This window comes from Calidris pugnax, unplaced genomic scaffold (assembly GCF_001431845.1).
Source record: "Calidris pugnax isolate Ruff unplaced genomic scaffold, ASM143184v1 scaffold147, whole genome shotgun sequence".
In the NCBI taxonomy this organism is placed as follows: domain Eukaryota; kingdom Metazoa; phylum Chordata; class Aves; order Charadriiformes; family Scolopacidae; genus Calidris; species Calidris pugnax.
Window position 1 is genome coordinate 6,838,045 of NW_015092359.1, and position 12,079 is coordinate 6,850,123.

At 35.2% G+C, this 12,079-nt stretch overlaps 1 protein-coding gene across 1 annotated transcript in view; it reads left to right on the forward strand.

The window, feature by feature from the left end:
- The window catches only part of EML6 (echinoderm microtubule associated protein like 6), a 132,965-nt gene that overhangs the window by 45,569 nt on the left and 75,317 nt on the right, over positions 1 to 12,079 (forward strand). Inside the window, exons 4-7 of the mRNA XM_014962408.1 lie at positions 1,715 to 1,783; positions 4,465 to 4,650; positions 6,549 to 6,684; positions 10,583 to 10,784. Of these exons, the coding sequence (XP_014817894.1) occupies positions 1,715 to 1,783; positions 4,465 to 4,650; positions 6,549 to 6,684; positions 10,583 to 10,784 (593 nt within the window). The remainder of the gene's footprint in view (positions 1 to 1,714; positions 1,784 to 4,464; positions 4,651 to 6,548; positions 6,685 to 10,582; positions 10,785 to 12,079) is intronic.

Sequence of the window (12,079 nt, forward strand, 5' to 3'; positions counted from 1 at the left end):
ATGTTGTTGAAAAGACGGTTGATCCTGAGGGAAAGTTTAATTATCTCCCTTTTATTTTTGCTTAAGACAGTTATCTGTATGAGAAATATACTTAGGATAAATATTCCTTTTATGTCTGTTAACTTCAGGTAGAGGTTCATAATAACATCAATAAATATGAGAACTGAACGGGTCTGAGTTTAGAACATTATTCAGGATGAGGAAATGTTCGAACAGATTTAACATAAATACCTCCCCAACATATATATGCAAAAGGCTGCATATATTAAAATAAATTATGGACACATTCTGACAACTTTTATCCATATTATGATGTTATAGCATGTTAGAATGTTATAATTTTGAGATATTATAATGTTTTACTACACATGATGGAGTACTTATATGTGCAAAGCAACAGGCTAAGCCCTTCCTTACAGTTTGTGCGTACATACAGTCTATCTGCACCTTGTGTGTCATCTGAATAAATGTGGCACTTCATTTTTATTTACAGTGTTCCCAACACAACAGAATCTTAGTCCTTATTTGAATTTCAGAACAGATTCACTTTCAAGTTACGTCAGGGGATGTTTTGCTACTGACCTCAGTTCGTACAAGATCAGGTTCTGAGTTAGCAGAAGACTCCAGGACAGGCAAGAAGTACTGAAACCTTAGACCAAGGTGACTTTCACAACCAGAAAAAGGAGATTTTGCACTGAAGAGGGAGTGGGAAAAAATGCATATCTAATTAGCACACAAATTCTAATGATTTAGTGTGCAGGAGTCATAAAGCATTTCTGAAGGTGAAATATCTTGTGTATTTTAACAAAACTTAACCAAAATAATGCTTGAACTACTGTAAATCCTGATGTTTATAAAAAACATAAATATTTTGTAGGAAGGCAGTGCTTCCTATTGTATAAAATGAATTACGAGTAGGCTTAAGATAAGATGTTCCTGTAAACTGTTTGAAATTCTCTTGTGATTTATATTTAAGAGCTGACGAGCTAAATGCAGCGAAAAGTCTCATTGCCTTTCTCTACAGACATATGTTTCCTGAAGCAACCAATGATTGTGTTAACTTCATTGGTTCTCAGTTTGGACATTGAAAAGCTGATTGCCAGAGGTGAAAAATCTAAAAATAACATATTGTTGAAAATCTGGGCCAAAATACAAAGTTTTTGTTTCCAAACTTTATACAATATTTTCCATTTGGCATAATCACATAGTCATAGAATACACTGTAAGTTTTGTCAAAATGAAAAATTCAGTTTTAACTTTGTAGATTAGGTCAGATGAATCATATTGACCAATTTTGTCACTGAGGTCTTCTAGTAATCAGGCTAAATTACATGCAAATAAAATGTTACATACAAATAAAATTTTACCTAAAATAATGAATAAAGATTAATGTACCAATCTTTCTTTCCTAAACTTGAGGAACATTAGCTTACACCATTTTATTTGAGACAGTAAGTACTGTTTATTCAGTAATATCTTGGAGCTAGAATAGATTGGTAGTGTGAAGGCAGGAATGAGGTGTGTTGACAGACCTATGTGAGGAAGCCAGCATATTTGCCTTCATCTTTGCTTAAAGAGAGTTCAAAATTTACCTAAATAGTATTCTTTCATTTTTAGTAGTACGATGCAACAGAAATGATGTCTAAAAATTGGTAAAAGCAAACTGAGCCTAGGTGTATAATTTCAAATACCAGCTTACTTTATTTCTTAACAGATATTTGATATTTCCTGGGATCAATATCAACCAAATAGAATAGTCAGCTGTGGAGTAAAACACATAAAGGTAAATAGCTTTTATTATTTACTTGTTGAAATAAATGTCACAAAGTAATTTTTTTTCCTTATTATGTGATGAGAGCTTTAAATACAAGACAGTTTATGTTTTTCTTTCTTTGTGAATATTTTTGCAAAACTTTTTATTTGAAGCCAATTTAGACATTCATCAGTGACTGAGGGGTAGATCCACTTAACAAGCAAAGTGGGGAGATCATTTGGTGCAATTTTTGTCATTATACACTTGTAATTTTGGAGTTCTCTGACTTCTTTATTACACCCAAATTGCTTCAAAATTATCTCAGCCTTAAGCGATTTCTCTCATCAAACATCACAAAGGGTCACTGAACAGGTATAGGAAGAACTAAATTAAAAATATACGTTGAATGAACTGCTTTTTGGCTTGTCATGCTACCAGCACTTGTAGGAATACCACAGAGAAGGTATGCAAGAGCTGCAGAGATTAAAAGATGAAAACTCTAAGGCCCCACTATTTGCTCCCTCCAAGTCACCATTTCCGGACATGATTTATATACGAACCTAGATATATCCTGTAAGCTTAGGACAAAACAGTCTCATGCCTGTAAAAAGCTTAGAAAGAAATTCTGCTTGCCAATATTCCCTGCAGGTCTCTGTTTTTCTCCTGTCTCATCAAAAGCATTCCTAACAGATGGCAATTATTTCACATGACTGGGGTGGGAAGAGCTTTAACTAGTTTAGGAAACCAGTTAATATCTCTAGTTCTGGCTACTGAGAAGCGTGTGCCCTTAAAACCACCACTGCTTTCAAACTGTGGGTGGTTTTGGCAGAAGTGATACCATCTGTTGTATTCTGCAAGCTGCTTTCCAAAACCTGTCTTTGTTTGGCACCTGTGTTCTGTTTAAAATGGTCATAATTACCCTGAACGTGCATAGTACCAGGCAAAGTAAATACATATAGATATAAGCATGCCAAAAAAAAAAGTGGGGGGGAAATGATTAAATATTCCCTCTAGTGATGCTCAAACAGCAGTCTATATACTTGCCATTCGTTAGAAGGCTGAGGGAATGTGATAATTACTTTAACTTGCAACAAAGGAAAAGAACAGCTCTAAAGTAATTGTATCACTTTGAGCATTGAGACTAATACTTGGGAATAATGCCATTTATTCCTTTAGCATTTCAGTTCCATTTGGCTCATTTGGCTGAGCAGATATTAGAAGCTGTGGTATAGCCCAGGAGCTAAAGAATCTCACACTGAGCTCAGGATCCTCCCTTCACCCATTTCCTAACACTGCTACCTGCTTTCTTGCCTTTTTATTGCTAACCAGAAGGAGAATGTATGTTTTATTCACAGCATTAAAGTCATAGGGGAAGTATTCCCACTGTCGTCTTGTAAATTGTCTTATGTTAAGAGGTAATGGGAAAATTTAATTGGATTAGCAATAGAGAAGGATCTGAAATAAAAATCCTTGATCCAAGAATTTTCTGGAATACAGCTTTATAGGAATTTTAAGTACAAAGCAGAGAAATTGTAAGTACAAAGAGAAAGACCTTTAAATTACAGCTTAGAGCCATGAAAAGTTGTAAGCATATAAAGTGGTACTGAGATACATTATGCTGAGGTACATTGTACTGAGGTACATTATGCATCTCTGTCGGACACTTCAATGTCCAACCTCTGAAAGTATCTTTCTAGTGTGCAATGGACCATAGGTGCCTCAGCTAATAAAGACCTGAGCTGGCAAATCCGTCCAGGACTATGCTACACCACATAGATTTACTGTTTTGTTTCTGCATTTGTCCAAAACATCCTCGATGTTTCAGCACTTTTCTCTTATGCACCTAATTAAAATCTTCTTCCTTCTGCCTTCCCTGGAAGCTCTGATCCTTGAGAGGAAACTGAATACACTGACTGTCCTCTCTGCTTGATACAATATTGTTTAAAAAAAAAAAGGCAAGCTGATTCAAAAAGAAAGAGTATGTTATTTGTAGCCAACCACTAAAGACACCCTTCTAAGACAAACTGTATTTTATTGACTATTTGCTCTTCCCCAGTCAGTCTTACATTGTTTTTTGCAGAATGTTACTGTGTATGTGTAGAAGTCATGACAGTCACCATTTCACACTTAGAGAACCTGCTACACTCATAGTCAGGGAGTTTCACGTATAAGGGTTTGCAGTCTCCATCCAACAGATGGTTTTGCAGTAAATGTATCTATATTTGAGGGGTGTATCTCTTTCAATGCACTGGAAAAAGGCAGAAATGTCTACTCCAGGCATGTAAGCTCTTAGATAAGTATTTTATTACTTCAAACTGTAGCTGTATTTTAAGTTTTGCAGACAAGAAAAATGGGATGGTCCTGGCTTTAAAATGTGTTCATTCACATTGATAGATGTCACCCAGCAAAGCATAATAAAAGATAGTGAGAAAGGGTAGTGTAGCAATAGGGAATCAAAACTGTGCCTTACTTTCTCAAACAGTTTGATCATTTTGTTTTGTTCTTAGCCTTAACTGCATTTGTGTGGGGGTTTCCTTGGTAAGTGGCCAGGTTTTGGAGTAATGGCAATTCCGATACGACAAACAGGAGTCATTTAAGTGTCCGTCCAAACACTGTTTTGTAAGGATGTACATCTGTGAGATGTGCACACTGATATGAAAACCCAGAAATTCTGCAGAAGTTTTTCCTAATACGCTGTTTACATTCCACAGTTTTGGACATTGTGTGGAAATGCACTGACAGCAAAGAGAGGAATATTTGGTAAAACAGGAGATCTCCAAACTATCCTTTGTTTAGCATGTGCAAAAGAAGATATCACGTATTCTGGTGCTTTAAATGGAGACATCTATGTTTGGAAAGGGCTAAACTTAGTCCGCACAATTCAAGGAGCACATAGTGTAAGTTGTGTTTTTAATGTCAATTTCTGAAATGAATTGTTCATTGAATTGAAAAACTTCTTGAAGACTTATGTACAAAGATTTTCTTCTGTTTCAGGTCAGAAGAATGTCTAAGACTGTTCATCAGCTAAGAATTTCTATGTAATTGTATACTTTGTTTATAAGTTGTCAGCAAATGCTAGCTGCTGAACTGATACTGACAGAACATTGATTTAACCAAGAACAAATCTAAAGCGAAATTTCTAATTCTAAAGTTTGACAGATTGAGTAGCTTCAGTTAACTTAAAAACTTCAGTTTACTTAAAAATGGTTGGTAACCAAATGATCTTTTAAATAGAATTTTACCACTAAAGTCCCAACGTTGAAGACTGACTCTTCATAAAAGCTTCAATATGGAGTAAAGCTGTTTAATCTGTGAATTGCACTCTGACCATATTCCAAAGACAGTTTACTCCATTTGGCTTCATAACACACCCACCCCTCCCCGTCCCCCCCAATACACTGGAGCACTTCTAATTACAGGGAGAAAGGCGATGTATAGAATCATGTTAAATTTCTAAACAGTCTAATACAAATTTATGTCTCTGTTGTTGCTGCAGTAAAGGTACAGTAGGATTTTTATGTCTTTTTTTCAAATGTATTTGAAAACTGCTCCTGTTTTGACTATGATTGTGGCTAATGGCATTCTAGCATGGGTTTTTGAACAAAAGGAAATGAGTATTTTTCTTAGAAGACTGATATGAAATCTAACAGTTGTCTCTATAGTTTTCTTCTACCAGATTTCTAGAAAGAATTCTGCAAACCTAACAATTTTTTTTTTCTGTTAGCTATGTTGGCAGTGCATCAAGATTCATAGTAGCTTTTCAAATTAGTTCTAGGTGTTCCAGAGAGTAATCGTTATTTATACAAGTAATCCCTAATTTATGAAACAGTCAGACTGAAGTCAGTGGGATATCTTACCTGCAGAACTACTGTGTAATTAGCAGGTTGTGGTTATATGTAGCTGCAATAACATGGAAATGTCTTAGGAAAACAATAAACCCCTGTATTGTCTTTGCAGAATTTTGTTTGCAGAATTTCATTTAGATTCATTAGAATGATCAAATGCAATCTCTTTTTATATAATGTCTTCTGTTTCATCCTTATAAATTACGGGGTTTACCATGGCTCATATGCATTCTCTTGCCCAATTTCTAATCTCTATATAATTAATTATTAGAAATATTAATTTATTAAGACATCGAACAAGGCCACTTTTAAAACAGAGATCTTCTCTTCATTGTGTTAATTTCCATGCAGTTCAACTTGTCTCTTAACTGAGAGGTTTTTCTAATAAAATACTAAATCAGCAGGCATTCCATTGTAGTGCAGCACAGTCATCAATAATGAGGCATTTTCAAAAATGAAGAAGAAATTCAAACTGTAATACAAATTTGTCTGTCAACGAAGAGAATGAATTGACACTCTTTCAGTTCCTGTCAGATTCCAAACGATGTCTGAACTGAATTCATGAAAGAATGTCTCAATCATCTCCGCACCTGTAAGAATATTTGCATTGTTTGTTTGCTTGTTTTTGTTTATTCTGGATAACTGTTTATTTTAAGTGTTCCATTATTTATTTAATAATCCTTATAGTAATATCAGCTAAATCAAATTTAAAGTTCTGCAAATAGGCTGTATCACTGCTATTTGTACAAAAATATCTACATAAATTACTAAAGTGGGAGCGCTTGAAATAAAAGTATCCCCCTGTGCTTGCTGGTTTGCTTTCTGGATGGACAACATTTTACTGCCTAGCAGTTTCTAGCCTTTAACAAGAGTCTGTTCAAAAACATTTCCTTTGTGTGTTTAAATTGATTGTAAAGAACTTTAAAACTTGTTATACTATTGGTTAACAGGCTGGAATTTTTAGTATGTATGCTTGTGAGGAAGGTTTTGCCACCGGAGGGAGAGATGGTTGCATTCGGTTATGGGACACTGATTTCAAACCAATTACTAAAATTGATCTCAGGGAGACTGAACAAGGATACAAAGGTAATGAGCTATTAATTATTTTTTTTTCACAAACCTCGATAATGGATTATGACACAATTTAATTTGAAGCATAAATGTCTTTGCGTACTGCTGGGTTTTTTCTGTGTATACTTTTGAGAACTGTATCCCCTTTTTTCTCTGACGATGTAAATCTCTGAAGCGATTTCCATGTTTCGTAGTATAAACAGAGGGATGCTTGTAGTTGCTGCTCCCCACCATGCAAATAAATAAAAGGTAATTAAAAGCGAGATAATAGAATTAGGTTAGCCGATCTTTAACTTAAATAATTGCAATTAATTTAATTAATTGAGATTTCTGGAACCTGATATTCAAAGATGCTGAGCACCCGAGCACTCCATTAGGTTAATTTGGAATGTTAACACTTGGCATATTTAATAGAGAGAATGCTATCAAATTCTTGACCATCATATGTGTAGAATCTAGTTGTGCTTCCTATGAGCTTAGTCATCACTTTTTTTTTTATGATTAGATTCTCAGAGCACTTATAATCTCTATAGATCATAATGCACACTATATCAAGATCTTAATCTTCTGAGAATTCTACACATCCATTTGGATTGACAGTAATGTGCAATCCTAATCTGTTTGCTCGTTTGAAGTAGGCTTTTTGGCAGCCAACTTTGTAATGGTTAGTGTTACTTTTCCCTGCTTCTTAAATTATGTTTGTAGACCTAGTTTTCATACTAAAATTACCACTGGAATAGTCAAGAGGCGACTAAGAAGGATAAAATTTTCTTTCTCGATGATGGATATTTTGGCCTGTGTTCTATTAACAAGCTTGTTCTGCTTATAGTTCAACTTACTTAAACCAGATCAACTGATGGTTCTAATACTTGTAAAATGCATAGATTTGCTATATCTGGGCTCATCCAACAAGTAAACTGCCAGCAGGCTTAGATGAATGCTGCTCCACCAGTATTCCTTACTGTAATGTAAGCTTATGGAATTTAGCCCTCAAAAAAGTTGTCAAATACACCCAACCAGTAGTCCCTTTGCTCTGTAGTTCTGGCTTTATGTAGTTTTTTGTGGCCAGAATCACAATGTTTAAAATTAATCTCTAGAAAGCAATAACTTTATGATCATTTACAGCAGTTCTGATCAATTTAGAAAGACTTTCTAAAAATTGTGGAGAAATAAGCCTGTACATGTGGGTTAGATCATTCTTGCTAATACCAGTCTTGCAGGAAGCCCATTCCTAATAAAATTCAGAATAACATATATGTTGGGCAACACAGAGAAAGCAGTACTCACGCACAAATCATGCATCTTCAAATTTCTTAGTTCTTTATAAAGTTATTCTGGGAGGGAGCTTTATCCCACATATTTGTGAGAGCAGAACAGAAGCAATGTTTTTTTGCTCTTACTGCTGCATGGGATGTGTCCACTCTCATTGCAAAACAGACTTTATCTGACTTCAGTTACTTTTAATTGACCGTAGTTATCTTCTGTGGAAAAATGCCACTTTAAAAATTATATAATGTATAATTGTAACGTTCCAGAGCTGTAATATTCATAAAGGCATCTTCTTATAGCACATTTTCTGTGGAAAGCACCTAGCTGTCCTTCTATAGGTTGCTTAAGAAGAGATTTTGGTCATGATGGAAGTTAAACCAAGGAAGGGTTTATTGAAGGTGAATTCTCATTAGACATGCTGTGGAGTGATGCCATTATTTCTACCATCTCTTAAATGCTACAGAATACACAATATATAGGTGAGAGCAGCAGGAGTAGAACCAGGCACTGTAACAGCAGATATATATAGACAGTTAATAGAGATTTTTGCTATCCTCTTACTTGGCAAAAGCAGTAAAAAAATTCATTTGCAGAAAGTGAATTGAGTTGCTGTTTCGACTTGTATGTAAATTATAACAATTTTTTTAAAATTGATAAATTAATTGATTTCTAAAAACTAAAACTAGAACACTGTCCAAATCTTGTCTTCAGAGCATTTAAATCCTTCAGGCTTATGTATGTTTTTCAAAATAAAGACATTGCCTGCTTTAATGGCAAGAAATTCACTTAAGCAAGTCTGCAAAATTTTATCAAAGCTTAGATAAAGATGTTATGCCCATGAGCGTAATCACTGAGGCTAACTAAAAAGACACCACGATGGATCTGTGAAAAGTGTGGTGTAACTGCTGGTCTTATTGCAACTGTAAAAAATTAGGACCTTGGAGATAAGTGCAGGTCATAAAACGCAAGCATGCAATTGTACCCTGTCATAATTTTTTAAAATTTGTATCTTCTTCCTGTTTAAGGGTTTCTTCTCTCTCTGTGTTTCTTCAATGTGATACAATTCTTGCCTACAATGTTCCTGCTATGTCACTTTTTCTGCCATTTCTGTTTCATATGTCATCCGCTGATGATCACTCCCATTAAGTGTTGCTACTATCAGACACTGGAATTTTTGTTTCATTTTCAGTTATGTCAATGGCAGTAATTAGTTTAGGCATATATGTAGCTTCAAGAAGTGGTAGTAGCCTTAACTGCTTACCTGTGACCTTCTGTCCCTCCATTACAATTCTTTTTCCAAAGCAGTTTGCAAAGGGATCAGCTTTCAAACTTAAAATGTCTTTCTAGGGTGCCAGGATGACTTCCCCTGACCTCCTGTATATACCTGTTCATCAGTCATCCTGTACTGAAGACTACTAAACACTTTTTAAATGAGATGCATCACCAGTAATCTGATCATAGGCTTGGCTTTTATCTTTGGATATACATGGATATTACTAAAATCTGATAATGGCTTATCTTTATGCGCAGTACATCATAGAAAACGTTACCTATCTCACATCCAAAAATGTACTTTGTATACAAAAACTTAGCAGTACCCATTTTCCACTTAACGTCTGAACTTCATTCCTTGTATGGCATTTGGTGTTTATCAAGAAGATGTAAGTCAAAGCTTCACTAGAAATTTAGCTAAGTTACAAAATTACATTGTCAAAATTAAAAGGTACTGGAAATGGACAAAACAATAAGTGAAGATTAATTTGCCCTTCTCAGGAGATGACACAAAATGCCTACAATGTATTTTATGTGACCAGAAGTTAATTGCATTGTGTGTTCAGTTCCAAAAAATGTTAAAATGATGATGTAGTTGACCTTGACTACATGACAAATGGATTTTTTATTAATTTGGATCTGGCAACATCTAGATCCATTATCCAAACTTTGATTTTCGTATACTGGAAGAGAAAATACAAATGCTGCAGGCAGTCAACCAGGCAACGCTATCAAATTGCTCAGCTGAAAAGTTCAGATAGATTTGTTTTACAAGATCAAGTTCTGTAAAACTTATGCATAGCAAGATTCTGTTGGTTTTTGGTTCTAGGGTTGGAGGGTTTTTTTTTGTTGTTTTTTGGGGGGTTTTTTGGTAATAATCAATTGGGACAAAAATAGAGAAGTGTCATAACATAGGCACAAACCACTTAAATTTGCCATTAAAATTTCATTCAATGTTTTATTTAAACATGTAAAAAAGTAAAGTACGAAAAAAAGGAATAAAACCGGCTTCAGTCACAGGAGCCTTGCTTAATCTAAAATTTACATCTTCAAATCATGTGAAACTGAATTGTTGGTTTTTTAAGTAAATTCCCAAGGTGTATGCAAAGCGTAAGAGCTTGATCTCTTGAGAAACTGGCAGCAAAACTGTTAGATACTCAGCATGTTCCCAGGACTGAGCCTTCTCTTTTTCTGTCAAAAGGAGATAATTTATAGGAACTATTTTGAGATTTAATCAGCTGTGATGTATTATGACTTTAGTGTCAAAGCATAACAGTTGTTATAAATTAACTCTTGAAGTCTTAATGATATTCATTGTACTATCACTTTGTCTTGTCATTGCCGTTAATCTAAGATTATTCTGTCCCATCAGGTTTGTCCATCCGAAGTGTCTGTTGGAAAGCGGACAGAATTTTAGCAGGGACACAGGACAGTGAAATATTTGAGGTGCTAGTAAGAGAGAGAGATAAACCCATGCTGATTATGCAGGGTCATTGTGAAGGGGAACTCTGGGCCTTGGCGGTCCATCCAAAGAAGCCTTTAGCAGTCACAGGCAGTGATGATCGATCTGTACGGTAAGGCTACATCTTATTTATTTTTTAATCTATTCATTCATATACACATAATTTTTGACCAATGCCAATTTGACATATTTGTAATTTATTTTCTGGCCTTATGTTAAGATTCTGTCAAGACAATTTTTTCCCCCGTGTTTCTCTCAGCAGCTTACTTCTTCTCTTCAGCCCTCGTATTTGGGCTTCATGAATCAGTAATTGGAATTTGTGTTCAAAATGTGCTGAATTTATATACTCTGATTTAAGTACTAACTCATTATGTTCCTGAACAGCAGGTGTAGGTATCTAAATGGAGAATAATAATCTGTTAATAATACACAGCAAACCCAAAACCTACATACTTTTGGCCAATGTTTTACACAGCAGGTGTCTGACTCAGCCATGAGTGTTTAGAAAATCTGATCTAAAACCCATTCAATTAAAATGCCAGAAAATGAGATTAATTAAAATACACTGGTTTAGCCCAATGAAAAAGCTCCTTCAGGTGTTAAGTTGTAGCACTTGCACCTCAAGCCTTTGCAGCAGAGCTTTGAAGTTTTGTACATATATTTGTGGCATTTGTCACAAAGTCAAGGATGTTTCTTTTCCTGTCCTGGTTAAAATTTGACAAATTAATAAACCTCTGAAAAAACCTAAGCTTTTTTAATATGCTTAATAAGACTTTACTCTAAAGTTTGGAGGTTAAGCTAAGATTCTCACAGTGGATGTACTCCCATACCCAAACAGCTGTTATGTCTTATCTCAACTGGGCATGGATACTGCTCGTTGAAACTGATATTTACCTGTGATTAAAGAGAGAGAGATTTTCCTGATTGCCAAAGCTGCCTATAGGGACCGGAGAGATTTTTGGGAGACCAAGGTTTATTATGGCAGTCTCTTGAGTCCTCAAATTGTGGTTCTGCCCTTGCCCTGAAGTCCTGCCCCTTGTTGAACAACGATGGGGTTCATGACAGCTTGGTTTCCCAAGCTCTGATTCCCCTAATGTCCTCCTTAACGGTTTTTCCTGACCCTACTATCCTAATTTCTAACCCATCCATCAGCATTTTCTCCAACCCTATGCCAGGTGGATGATGACTACTTTTCATCTTATATGGATAATTTGATTGCATATTTTCAAATCAACCCCAGGCAACCAAACAGTTTTTCAGTTTTTATGGAATACTAGTCAACTTATTTCAGAAACATACTATGGAGATTCTACCATTGTCCATATTTCAATGGGGAAAATCAATCTCCTACCATACATACAGCTTCTAATTTATTTTGCTTCAGATTCCACGTTATGATTCACCTCT